General features: G+C 36.8%; 1 protein-coding gene across 1 annotated transcript in view; it reads right to left on the reverse strand.

The window, feature by feature from the left end:
• LOC106868683 (isocitrate dehydrogenase [NAD] subunit beta, mitochondrial) overlaps positions 1-13,235 on the reverse strand; it is a 24,484-nt gene extending 11,249 nt beyond the window's left edge. The window contains exons 1-5 of the mRNA XM_014914067.3: positions 13,158-13,235; positions 10,057-10,116; positions 8,725-8,870; positions 2,479-2,619; positions 1,951-2,083 (exon numbers count right to left, since the gene is read on the reverse strand). Coding sequence (XP_014769553.1) covers positions 1,951-2,083; positions 2,479-2,619; positions 8,725-8,870; positions 10,057-10,116; positions 13,158-13,220 — 543 coding nt within the window. The 5' untranslated portion in view covers positions 13,221-13,235. The remainder of the gene's footprint in view (positions 1-1,950; positions 2,084-2,478; positions 2,620-8,724; positions 8,871-10,056; positions 10,117-13,157) is intronic.
• Positions 13,236-14,304: the final 1,069 nt, after the last annotated feature.

Below are 14,304 nucleotides of genomic sequence, written 5' to 3' on the forward strand. Positions count from 1 at the left end.
AAAAAAATCATAAAAAAAACCAAAATGGCCAACAATTTGTTTTGACTTATTTACATTATTTGATTTATAAATAATACATATCCACTTATATAAGTCTATTCAGAGCTTTTGTTTATAGACAGACGAAATTCCGTGTCAAAGGACAGCTGGACTGTAAAAAAGTTAATTCAAATGCCTATGTATTATGAGCGTTAACTTTTCAACTATATATATATATATATAGCAATTCACTCAGCCAGAAATTTGGAAATGATATGCTGTACTGCTTGGCATTCACACTGGAAGCTCTAATACAAACATGTACTGAGAGTGATAAAAATCCAGTCAACATCATGGTGTTTTGAGTGATCACTAGTGATGGTGATGTTATGCCTCCATTCATTTTCTCACACGGCCTCAAACTCAACACAGAGACCAACATCAAGTGCCTGGAGGAGGTAGTGCTGCCCTGGGTCAAGATGGTGGCTGCTGATAACAGGACTCTGCACCATGCTACACAAGGAAGAGAACACAGTCATGGCTGTCAGACAATATCTGCGAACACCCCACCCCTAACATCTGCCCACCTAACTCCCCACACTACAACCTCCTTGATTATTGTGTGAGGCACAGTTGAGTGAGAGACCGACAAAACTCATTGTAACACCAAAAATGAACTGAAGGCAAGGATTATGGCAGCATTCACCAACTTAAACAAGGAGACCATCCAGAAGAGTTGTAGAAGATTCTGAAGTCGTCTGGAGGCCGTGATTGAAACCTATGGCAATTTTATTGAATAAATTTACTCTTTAGTATTTCAAGATATTTTTATGTAATTTTGGTAAATATATCGAGCGAGATCGTTGCCAGTGCCGATGGACTGGCTCCTGTGCAGGTGACACGTAATACACCATTTCGAGCATGGCCTTTGCCAGTAAGACATCTGAGCGAGATCATTGCCAGTGCCGATGGACTGGCTCCTGTGCAGGTGGCACGTAAAATACACCACTTCGAGCGTGGCCATTGCCAGTACCCGCCTGACTGGCCCTCGTGCCAGTGGCACGTAAAAGCACCCACTTCACTCTCAGAGTGGTTGGCGTTAGGAGGGGTATTCAGCTGTAGAAACTGCCAAATCAGATTGGAGCCTGGTGTCACCTCCTGTTCCACCAGTCCTCAGTCAAATCGTCCAACCCATGGAAAGTGGACGTTAAACGACGATGATGATGATATCTGTTAAAATGAGGTGTCAGTGTTATTTTCATTTTTGCATAATTTAGACAACAGTCTATTCATTGCATATATATATATATATATATATATATATATATATATATATATATACACACACATATGCAGTACAAGAATGGATTTAAAATAGATTTTCTTTCTAAACTAAGGTAACATTCTTATCAAGCAGGTCACTATTTCTAGTGTTGGATTCCTTCAAAAGCCTAAAATATATTTCTATCATAGGTATACACACTGGAGAAGGGTATAGTTGATGGCATAGTTGTAAATGATTGGACACTGTCATACTAGCAGTGTCATTACTTTCCAGTATTCTGTGACAACATATCTAGCCATGGGGTAAGACTACCTTGCTTGGAAATAAGTGGTGGTTGGTGAAAGAAAGAGCATCTGATCATAGAAAATCTCCCTCAATAAACTCTGTCCAACACATGCATGCATGGAAAAGGGGATGTTTGATGACAACGATGATTATGAAACAGGTGATTATATTATCTGCATGACTAGCCGATACATATTTTATTGATCATAAAAGGAAGAAATACAAAGTCAACCTTGGAAGGATTTCAAAGCTATAAAGAGATGTATCTAAATAAGACATTTAAGCTGTTGCTCTACCATTTTTACAGCTGTGACATGAAATGCTTAAAATTATAAGAAAAATATTGATTCCGAGTATTGACACTAATCTCAAAACTGCAGTGTTTTTCTTAATTTCTTTACCTCATGTTCAAGTCCACTGTATTCACCTTCTCTCTGTTCACGAATTACCACAAAATTCATATCCTTATGTCGGGTTTTGATGCCTGGCATGCTTTTAATCCAAACGACATTGGCAAACATATCAAGTTCACGTCTGGAAGAGAGTAACGTCTAAACAGTTGTATTTTTAATACTTTTATATTACAATTTTAATTACAAGAAAAAAAATCTCCAAAATTCCAGTTTAAATCAACAGCAGTCAGGTTTCATGGTATGAAGTGAATCAAATTATTCTCCCCATTGACAGAGGCCACTCTATCATAATATTCCCAGATGACCTGGTACCCCCTCCTGGAAGATAGATAAACTGAAACATTTTAGAATTAAGAGCTAGTCATAGAAATATATTAAAATGCCAGCAGTGGATTTGAACTTATAATCTGTGAGTTGGTATTATGGTGTTTGTGTGTGTGTGTGTGTTTACTTATTCCAGACTGTGTATGATTTAGTTCTTCTAGAAAACAACTTGTGTCAGGAAAAGCTACCAACCTTAACTTCATGTTTAAACTTTCCAACACGCCGCCTTTGGCATCAGCAGGAGTTGCAATGATGCCTTTGATGCCAACACCATTTCTTTTGAATGATTCAACAACAGTATCTAAACTTGCACTTTGACTTGGCTGTACTTCACTGAAAAAAAGATCATCAGCAATAAGCATTTCGTGTAATCAAAACTGTGACACTTTCAAATATATTTTGTACATCAAGATAATCATAATTTCACATACATACACACAAGTTATAGAATCCCAGGTAAACCCTAAAGGAACAGGGTCATGATTGATGGCATACCTACAGTGAAATAGTCTGATTGCTTCATGTGAATCTAGAACTGCATTACCTAATATATCATTCACTTTTTCAAGATGGTGTGTTGTGATTTAGCTGCTACTTTTTGTAGGTCAAATGATTATAAAAAGGCTTTTTCATTGGTTTGTCTACATGAGCAAAACATAGCCACCACACAATAGTAAGTATGGCTTAGTACTTAAAACAATTAACAAAAGCATGGTACATGGTACCATGCTTTTGTTAATTGCTTTAGGTTCCTATGAGAGCAGATAAAGATGCCCTTTTGACACACCTGACACAGCAGAATATCCAGGATGTGACAGCTGAAAAGAGAGAAGACTGAAGCAACTCCCTGCTGGTACTTATTTTTGGTTAGGTAGACATGTGAAATAAAGAGTCTTGCTCAAAGAGACAATGCACTGCCTGGTCCCAAAATAGAATCTATGACTTTATGTTCATATGCCCAACACTCTAACCACATGGCCTTAATCTTACTAGTGTTTTATTAGTATTGGTGACTATTGCTTTTTTAAGGGTTTAGTCAGAAGAGAAAGTGAAGCACCCATGTTTTTTATTCAGTCTTTAATAATGGTGGGAAGAATGGAAGAGGAAGTTATCCACTGATTGGATACCTGGTTTGAATGCTTACAGTAAAGCAGACTACACTGAATGAACCTGGCAACATAAGTCAATCACTCAAGAATAAGAACAGTCCCTCTAATGAGCTTCTACATAATTTCCAAGGCTTTTTTTTACCTGAAGATATGACAGAAGACACTTGCTGAAGGCACCGCACATTGAGATACTATACAGCCATGACTGAAGCTTAAACAGTAACAAACCCACATTTCTTTACCTGACCAGAAAGAGTGCAGTTATAAACTAATCTTAAGATAGAAGTTTTAATAAATCCAGAACTATATAATTGTTAAAGTGAACTTCTCAGTCACACAGCAATGCTTGCACCTTAACCCTTTAGTATTTCAACTGACCATATGTAGCCCGAATATACTGTTTTATGTTCAAACCTGCACCTCACATCTACTCTACAATGTCATTCTAAAAATAAACAATCACACCATCATCATCATTATTTAACTCTATTTTCCATGCTGGCACTGATTGGATGGTTCGACAGGAGCTGGGCAGCTGAAAAGCTGCCTGGGTTTCATGTCTGTTTGGGCATGGTTTCTATGACTGGATGCCCTTCTTAATATAAACCACTTTACAGAGTGTACTGGGTGCTTTTACATGGTACTGGCACAAGTGCCCTTTATGTGGCACCTGCACACATGAGCCCACAAGATTAGGGTGGTTCAGCTGAAGAGGGATGCAGGGGACGTACCTGGATGCAAGGACAATCATGATTTTACTTAGTTTGACATGTCTTCTCAAGAATAACAAACTGCCAGAAGTCTAAGTCCCAAGGAACCCATGTTCCATTACCTGATCATCAAGAATGCAATAATAAAATAATCTTAAGGTAGAAGTTTTAAAGTGTAAATCAGAGCTTTGGAAGGGGTAGAGGAGGAGGGTTTCAATAATCAGTTACAGTTTAACATGTGTAAGTTAAACTCAAGAAGTAAACAATAACATCTGACAAACCAATGAAAGAATTTAAATGTGGTTTCTAAATCTGTTAGAAATAGCAATCAAACTCCCCTCAATTTACACACTTCTGTCTTAAAAAAAGAGGACATACTTCGTAATATATGATTGAAAAAAGAATGGGATAGCCATAGCCTTTCATCACAGCTCTGCTCAATCATGGCTGGCATGGGATTAAACAATAATAATAATAATAATGAAAAAAGACAATACATTTACATCAAAATTTTATGCTAGTATGTCAATTCACTACAACTTGTACTAATACATAAGTCACACCTCTTACAGCTAATTAATCAAACGTACTAACAACATGACTAAAATTGCATCTAAAAAAGTAGGTTTTGTGGTCAAGACCAGAAAACAATTCAACCTTGATGTACTGAAGAATTTCAACAAATCTCATACATGAACCACATTACAATACAGCTTGATATAATGATTGGCTTGTTGGTGACTAAACTCATCCCTTTATTCTCTTTACTGGTCAAAAAAAAGGATGTGACCATCCAGCATAGTTAAAAGTAAATGTGTCAAAGGGCAGATGAGGTTTTCCCTCGATCTCTTTCCTTTTTCCACACTTGCCCTATCTGTCACTGGCATTTTTTTTCATTGTCCTCTTATCTTCTGTAGGATTCTTAAAGTAGATATCTAACATTAATTACTACAAATATACTTGTCTTCCACTGTCCCCTAAATATCATTAAATTGTAATAACTACTGCACACTTGCAGTCACTTTCCATTTATTGGCTTATAGTGATACTTTAACAATTCTTTCTATTATGAGCAAAAGGCCTGAAATTTTGGAGAAGTGGGCTAGTTGATTACATCAACCCCCAGTGCTCATCATCATCATTTACCCTCCATCTTCCATGTTGGCATGGGTTGACTGGTACCTATTTTATTGACCCCAAAAGGATGAAAGGCAGAATCAATCTCAGTGAAATATGCAACCGGCAGAAATAGCACAAACAATTCTGCTAGCTTGCCTGTAGTAGCAGCAGCAGTAACAACAATAACAATAGTTTCAAATTTTAGCACAAGGCCAGCAATTATGGGAGACGGGGTGGATAGACGATTAAACTGACCCTGGTGCTCAACTAGTACTTATTTTATTGACTCCAAAAGGATGAAAGGCAAAATCAACCTTGGTGAAATTTGAACTCAGTAGTAGTAGAACGTAGTAGTAGTAGTAATAACTTCAAATTTTTGGCACAAGGCCAGCAAGTTCAGGGGAAGGAGTAAGTCAATTACATCAATCACAGTGTTCAACTGGTACTTATTTTATTGACTTCAAAAGGATGAAAGGCAAAGTCAACTTCCATGGATTTGAACTCAAAATGTAGTAGTGGTGGACTCTTCCATTGAAGACAGCTGATTGTTCAGCTTTTGTCAAATGACCTGCACAAATGATTAGTTTATGGTGATCAAATGAATGCACTGTACAATTAGCTCACTCCCTCCATCAGATCAACATTGCCTGAACAGGTGCATGGTGTACCACATATCAGGTGTTGAAGTGATCGCAGAGCAATGTGAGATGAAGTGCTTTGCTCAAGAACACAACACACCACCTGGTCTAGGAACTGAAACTACGATCTAGCAATTGTGAATGCAATGCCCTAACCACTAAGCCATGCATCTTCACATAGTAGTAGTAGTAGTAGTAGTAGTAGTAGTAATAATAATAATAATCATGAAGTTTAACATCAGGAGAGGCATATTCCAGGGAAATAGTCTGTCACCATTGCTGTTTGTGATTTGCATGAAACCCCTCACACAGATATTACAGAAAGTCACACCTTGAAAAATGGCAGAAACTTAAATCAATTGCTATATATGGATGACTTAAAGATATTCTGTAAGAGTGAATATGAAGTAAATGGTCTTGTTTCAACACTGCAAACATTCAGTAAGGATGGAATTTGGATAAAAATGTGTGGTATGTTTACCATAAAAAGAGGCAAAGTAGTGACATCTGATGATGTAGATCTACCCAACAGTGAGAGAATCAAGGATATTGAGATGAATAGATGTAAGTATCTGGGTATTTTGGAGTATGACAAAATCAAGGAAAGTGAGATGAAGGAAAGCCTTAGGCAAGAATATCTCAGAAGAACCAAATTAATCATGGAGAGTAGGTTCAATGGAAAGAACAAGATCAGAGCAATGAATACATGGGCTGTTTCCTTAATGCAAAACGGTGCAGGTATTAGACAGACAAAAAATGAGCTTGAGGAATTGGATAGAAAAACCAGGTAAGTGATGACAATGAACAAGGAACTGCACCCTAAAAGAGATATCAGTAGACTATGTGTCTAAGTACAAGGGAGGAAGAGGCCTCATAGGACGCAAGATCTGTATTGTCAAATAAGGAAAACATTCCAGGATGGTACGTCAAACAGCAGACTGAACCCTTGCTTGCCTCTGTTAGAAACAACATGTTACCTACTAAAATTGTGGCACCCAAAAACATTTAAGAAACAAGACAGAGAACAAAAATTAAACAACTGGAAAATGAAAGCAATGTATGGGCAATACCTCAGAGAAATCGAAGGAAAGACAAGGTTAATACCTGGGGATCACTAAGGAGAAATGATCTGAAAGGATGCACTGAGACATTGGTATGCAGTGCCCATGAACAAGCTCAGAACTAATTACACCAAGTTCCAAATAAATAAGAACAATGAATTTCCCCTTTGTAGGATATGTGGCAGCAAAAACAAAATAATCTGTGAGTGTAGTAAATTGGCCCAAAAGGAATACAAAAGGAGGTATGATAAAATAGTTAAGTTTGTTCACTGAAGATTGTGTGAGAAGTATGGTCTTGAAAGAACACAGAAATAATACAAACATAAACTAGAAGGTGCCACTGAGAATAATGAATATAAAATCTTATGGGATTTCACAATTCAGTGTGACTCACTAATTGATGCTCAGAGACCAGACAATATTGTAGTGGATAAAAGGAAGAAAGAAGCTAAGATCATAGATCTTACCATACCTGGGGACACATGCATGGGAGACAAAGTGCTGCAAAAGATGGAAAAATACAAGTTACTAAAAAACAAAATTGCAAGAATGTGGGCAATGAAGAGATTAACTGTCATCCCAGAAGTTGTAGGGGGAATGGGAGCACAAATAACAGAGTTTGAGAAATATATCGGAGAAATTAGAATTGACATGAGGGTGGACCCTGCCAAAAAACTACTCTTCTGGGGACAGTGAGGATTTTGAGATTGATACTTGAATGTTAAGTATTGTGGAAAGAGACCCTGTGAGACTTTTGACGATAGGTTGCTGTTCACTCTCACAGAATTAACCAAAGCAAGTAAAATCAAGAGCTTTGAATAATAAAATGGAATAATAATAAACATGCACATGAGGTGGTATTGAAAATTTCCTGGACTAGTTATGTTTACTAATGAAATAACTTATTTACCTAAGTTTTAACATCATCACCTTTGATATAGTCCCCCTGCACAGCAATACACAGGTAATTTACTGCCACTTTTGGAGTCCAGTCTGGAAGTTGTTTCCTGTAAGTGAATCAAGGATCTTCCATGATTCACTCTTGATCTTGACAACAGTGTTAAAATGGCAACCTTTGAGCTGCATTTTCATCTTGGGGAACAGAGAGAAGTCTGCAGGCGCTAAATCTGGCTGATAGGGTGGTTGTGGAAGCAATATGATATTGTTTTTGGTGAGAAACCCATGAGTAAAGAGAGCTTGGTGAAGAATCGAATTCTTTGTGCTCCACAGATTTGGTCACTTCCAATGAATGTTTCCCCTCAAACACTTCGAAATGTTACAGTAACACTCTCAATTGATAGTCTAGCCCTGGGGGATGAATTCTCAATGCACAATACTGCAGATGTCAAAAAACTGATGAGCATGCTTTTGATTGAGCTGCAGCTTTGTTATGCCTTTTGAAGTGCCCATGCCACTCGAAACACTGCATACAACCCATTGCCTCGTCGCCGTAAACTTGCTGAAGCATGCTCAATGTCACTGTAGCAAAATTTCATGTTGGCTCTTTGTTCCAACTTCCTGTCCATGACAAAAATTGCAGACTACAGCATACACATGATCACAAAAAAAACCCCCATAAATTCCACAACCTGTGAGATAAACACAGCAATATCACTCAGTGCACTGCTTCATGAAGGTCACAGCAAGCTCTCACTGCACATGCAACCATGTGCAGCCATTTATTGGTATGCTACGGAACTAGCCTGGGAACTTTTTGATACCACCTCATATCGAAACATTTTGAAAGATCACCAACAGGAATTTACTGATCTTGTTGATAATATTTGTTCTTAATATATACCTAATGAAAATTTCCTCAAAGTCCACAGGTACACCAGCAGCTGTAAAGATATCTTGTACACTGGTCATTAGACTGGCACCAACACCGTCTCCAGGTACCATGGTAACAACATGTTTTTTCATAGATTTGGCAACAGGCTCATTTACCTGAAAGGAAACAAAACAGTCATTTAATTAATATATTATTTAACTTTTAGCATTATTATTATTATTATTATTATTATTATTATTATTACAACAGCTCATGGTATTCAGCTATGTTCCTAGCTATGTTCTAAGTTCAGCTCCCATCCAGATCAACTTTGCATTTCTTTCTCTTGGGGGCCAATAAAATAAGTAACAGTTAAGTATCAGGATCAGTTTAATTAACTGTATCCTTCCACCACAATCTGCAGCTGTGTAAGAAAGTTAGTGTCAACGGTATTATTATCTTGCCATGGTTTTGTCTTTCATCCTTTCAGGATCAATAAAATAAGTACCAGTCAAGTACTGGGGTTGATGTAATTGACTTGTTCCTCCTCTCAAAATCAGAAAGACTTATTATTTCATGTCATCTTTGCTGCTTATTACCTCCCTAATCAGGCTCGTCACCAGACTTTGGCGCCTGAAGGTGCTTCAGAATATTCTAGGTGAGAACTAATTTGTATTGTGGGAAGACTTTTGTAAACTGTATTTTCTAGATCTGGGGGTGCACTATTTCTGATAGGATATTACAACATCATTTAACATCCACTTTTCCATGTTTGCAAAAGCCAGAGGGAATTCACTGAAACAGATTTTCTATGGTTAGATGTCCTTTCATGTTCCTGTCTCTCACTTGTTTTTAAGCAACGTGATATTTCCCCATGACTTGGCATGTTTTCATAGAAGATTAGGGATGTTGGACACCACTTGCATGATGATGACATTTGTTTCCAAATGTCATATGATGTCAAGACAAAGAGACACAAACACACACACATGACAGGATTCCTTCAGTTTCCCCTCTACCAAATCCACTCACAAAGCTTTGGTTGGCCTGAAGCTATAAAAAAGCCTTGTGAGTGATGCATCTACTGTAAACAGGTAAATAAATATTGTAAATACAGTAATCCCTCGTCCACTGCGGGTGTTACATTCCAAAACCTCCCAGAGAAATAAAATCTAAAAAAATATAAATACCTATCAGCCACAGAAACCTGCGATATACATTAGCCAGAAAAATCTACAATGTACTGAGTGCATGATAGGTGAACCACAATGTACTGAGTGTGTGATAGGTGAACCATGATATGGCAAGTGATTAATGTAGTAGGTATAGTAAATGAAATAAGAAATGATTTTAAATACTTACAGACAGTTGCAACAACCCTTGACTGGTTTGAACACCACGTTTCAAGCATTTGTAATTACTCTGAAATATAGAGGGAATAAATATATATATATGAATAAAATATACATAAAAGAATAAATAAGAAATGAAAATCTAACATTTCAAATTGAAAATTATTTGAATTTGTGAATGGAAATGCGTTGAACTAGAATATTAATACATATTGTATAAAATTTGAATCATAGAAAAGAGGTTTTGTCTATTCATTCATTTGTTTCTTTAATATCTGTTTTTTTATGTTAGCATGAGTTGGACAAAGCAGGATTTTACAGCTGGTGGCTCTTCCTGCCACTAATCCCTACTTGTTTTTCAAGTAAGAGATTTCTTATTATTTCATATGTTTTTAAAAGTATAAAACATTGGCCATTATTTCAACAACAAATCATAATCATTGTCATCGTTCAATGTCCATGTTCTACACTGGCATGGGTTGGGTGGTTTGACAGGATCTAATGGATCCAAGGACTGCATCATGTTCCAGTAACTGTTTTGACATGGTTTCTTTGGCTGGATGCCCTTCCTAATGCCAACCACTTTACTGCATGTACTGGGTGCTTTTTTCATGTCACTGGCATAATGAGGTCACCAAGCAGCATGCAAGACTATGAGACCTGAGAAGGAGACAGTGGCTTTATCACCACTTCACTCATGTTTTTGTCAAACAAGGCCATGGAATATCCATCTTCATGTACACACACACACACACACACACACACACACACACACACACACACATATTTTGAATATATACATGTAAGCTTAAACATAAAAGCATATCAAATTTACCTATTTCTCTGTAGATTGAAAAAAATTATGAACAGCTTTAATTTTCAACCCTCATTGGGGTCTCATCAGAGGTGTTTACTTCACAAGAAAAGATAGATGCAATGTAACGATCTATTAAAATAGAAATTTCCTGCAGAGGATGTATCTCTACAAGATATAATCTCCAGGTGGAAATTTATAAAAGTGATTATGTAGAAGGTCCCTTATTAGTGAAGATAAGTCAGTTACTAGTTGTTAAAGTTGTTTAACCTCCAGATAAGTTCTGATCCAGTAGACTTGATCAAAGCTTGAAATTTATGGGGAATGGGTAAGTCGATCATATTAACCCAGTGCACAATAAGTGAACCTCGGTGTACTGAGTCGTGATAGGTGAATTGCGATATGGCAAGGGATTACTGTAGTACGTATAGTAAATTAAATAAGAAATCATTTTGAATACTTACAGACAGTTGCAACAAACCTTGACTGGTTTGAACACCAGGTTTCAAGCATTTGCAATTACTCTGGTACTTAATTTATTGACCTCATAAAGATGAAAGGCAAAGTCAACTTTGGCTGAATTTGAACTCAGAATGTAGCAAGGAGTGAAATACTGCTAAGCATTTCACCAGGCGAAAATAAGCATCCCATATTTTATTTTATATATCTTATTTTTGCAGTATTACAGCAATAATGAGCTTATCGAATACATTGCTCAAGTACACTACAACTCATCAGAAAAGGGGAAAAGGTGATGAAAAGTAGCAATAAGTAAAGGAAAATAGCAATGATAGCAAACTGCATTGTATACAGTACTTTGTTTTTAATGACATGGTATATATATATATCCTTATATTCACACGCTATATATATATATATATCCTTATATTCACACGCTATATATATATATATATATATATACCATGTGAATATAAGGATTTACTTTTCATAAGAAAAAAAAGCCAAGGCTGTGTATAATATAGAACATTTATAAATATTTATACGACCTGAGTTGGACCCCCTATTCGCATAATAACCGAACCTAGAGCTTAACTTTGGTCTAATACATAGCACTTACTCAGCATTACCTGAAACCTCTGGGTCTAATTGACACCACTATCGCTCATAACCTATATATATATATATATATATATCAGGAAGAGAGCCACTCCATCAGATCGTGAAGAAGTTATAGAGAATATTTTATGCTGAGCTTTTGGATTTTGTCGAGTTTCCTTAATTTCATATCATGTGCCATTTTTCCATGAGCCTCTTTCATTTGACTGAGATATTTAAAATTTTTGTTGCATTTCTGATCTTTCTGATATCTAAATACAGATACTTATGTGCATGAATTACTTTTGTTTTGTTTTGTTTTTTGTTTTTTTTCAAATTTAATTCTGAAGAATTGAAGAAGTAAATTTACCCTATCGTGTCTTACTCATTTTGCCCCAGCTAATTAAGTCTTTTTTTCTACTCAAAGAGATCGGAGATAATTTCTTGAATTAGTGTTCTGAATATGTTATAGTGCTTTTAATGCATTCAGAGAAGGTCATTTGCTCAGTTGATATAGTTTTTGTAAGGTAGCGAACATTTGTAAAAAAATATTTTTGGGTCAAAATCAAAAATGCAGTAAATATTACTCATTGTGCTCCACCCCCTATTTAGACTAGCGGAGGGGGAAGAGATAATCATGTTTGAAACGCTTTTAAAAGATGAAATGATCACAATCGGGATGTTTTTAAAAGACGAAAGAGTCACGGTTGGAAACCTTTAGAAACACGCATGTTTTCAGGCGTCCGTATATTTCTGTGCATTAGTGCGCACACGAACGGATGCGCAAAGGAATCAACCAAGTTATTTTCAATTTGGGAAATATTCTATTTCGGAGTCTCGACTATGTGATACACTGAAGAGAGAGACATAAATTCAAGACAGATGAATTAATCATACGTATATTCATTCACAGCTGACCTAGTGTTAAATAACAAATACATTTCCACGGCGGTTGATAGTAAAATATAGTTTCTAATTCCATAGAACTGTACAGCCTTTCGATTAGCAAATTTCATTTCTTAATGAAATGTCATTCTGACTCGGCATATGACAATTTAATTTGAAGGTTGCGAGAGAAAGAAAATGCGAAAGTCCAACGTATAGGTTGGGAGTAAAGGTTAATAGATTTGGTGAAGATTACAGCGATTTAACATAAGCCAATATTATCCACAGTATGATATGAACTAAGATAAGATAAACCAATGAGGGAAAAAAACAGAAGAATTGTTTAATATACTTACAGAGTAACGTTGAGCTCCTTTAATAAGACCAGACCGAAAGGACGAGATGACAAGGGACGCCATGTTTGTAACAATGACAAACGGTGAAGGTCACATTAATATACCTTTTGCAGCAGACGATCGGATATTTCTGACTAGTAATATGTGTTTTTTTGTTTACTCTTTTACTTGTTTCAGTCATTTGACTGTGGCCATGCTGGAGCACCGCCTTTAGTCGAGCAAATCGACCCCAGCACTTATTCTTTGTAAGCCTAGTACTTATTCTATCGGTCTCTTTCGCCGAACCGCTGGATTACGGGGACGTAAACACACCAGCATCGGCTGTCAAGCGATGTTGGGGGGGTCAAACAGACATATACACACACATACATACATATATATATATATATATATATATATATATATATATATATATATGTACGACGGGCTTCTTTCAGTTTCCATCTACCAAATCCACTCATAAGGCTTTGGTCGGCCCGAGGCTATAGTAGAAGACACTTGCCCAAGGTGCCACGCAGAGAGACTGAACCCGGAACCATGTGGTTCGTAAGCAAGCTACTTACCACACAGCCACTCCTACGCCTATTTTTATATCGTTTTCTATACACAATAACGTCCTCACTTACAAGTTTCTATTTACAATGGTAAGAATGACAAAAGATTCTGTGTAACTCGGACGAAATAGATATGATAGAACATTTTTGTTCGAAGGCCTTGCTGTTTTGTGGGAGGTTTTCTTGCTATTTATAAATTTTGTCAATACACACTGGTGAAAGACACGTGTGCGCGCGCAAACAATAAACATGCCTCTAAGTTACGTATAAAGCTTATAGCCTTACAGCTACCAAATTTGCAAGCTATGGGTCCATGTACTTGCAAGGATACATACATACATACAATAAAAAACCAAATCTTTCTATAATGCTGTAGGAATATTGAGAGAGAATGCAGTGACTGTGCTGAGAGAGCTGAAAGAGACGTGGGAGACTGACAGAGTTAGAGAGAGGTGAGAGAGAGAGTGAGAGAGAGAGAGAGAGAGAGAGAAATATATTCAGTAAACAACACTGGTAGTCAGGTGAGCAGATAGTAAAATATAGGAATGAAAGTAAGAGTGAGTGAGAGAGGAGAAGAGAGAACATGAGTAAGA

Source organism: Octopus bimaculoides, chromosome 2 (assembly GCF_046866305.1).
Source record: "Octopus bimaculoides isolate indiv1 chromosome 2, ASM4686630v1, whole genome shotgun sequence".
Lineage (NCBI taxonomy): Eukaryota > Metazoa > Mollusca > Cephalopoda > Octopoda > Octopodidae > Octopus > Octopus bimaculoides.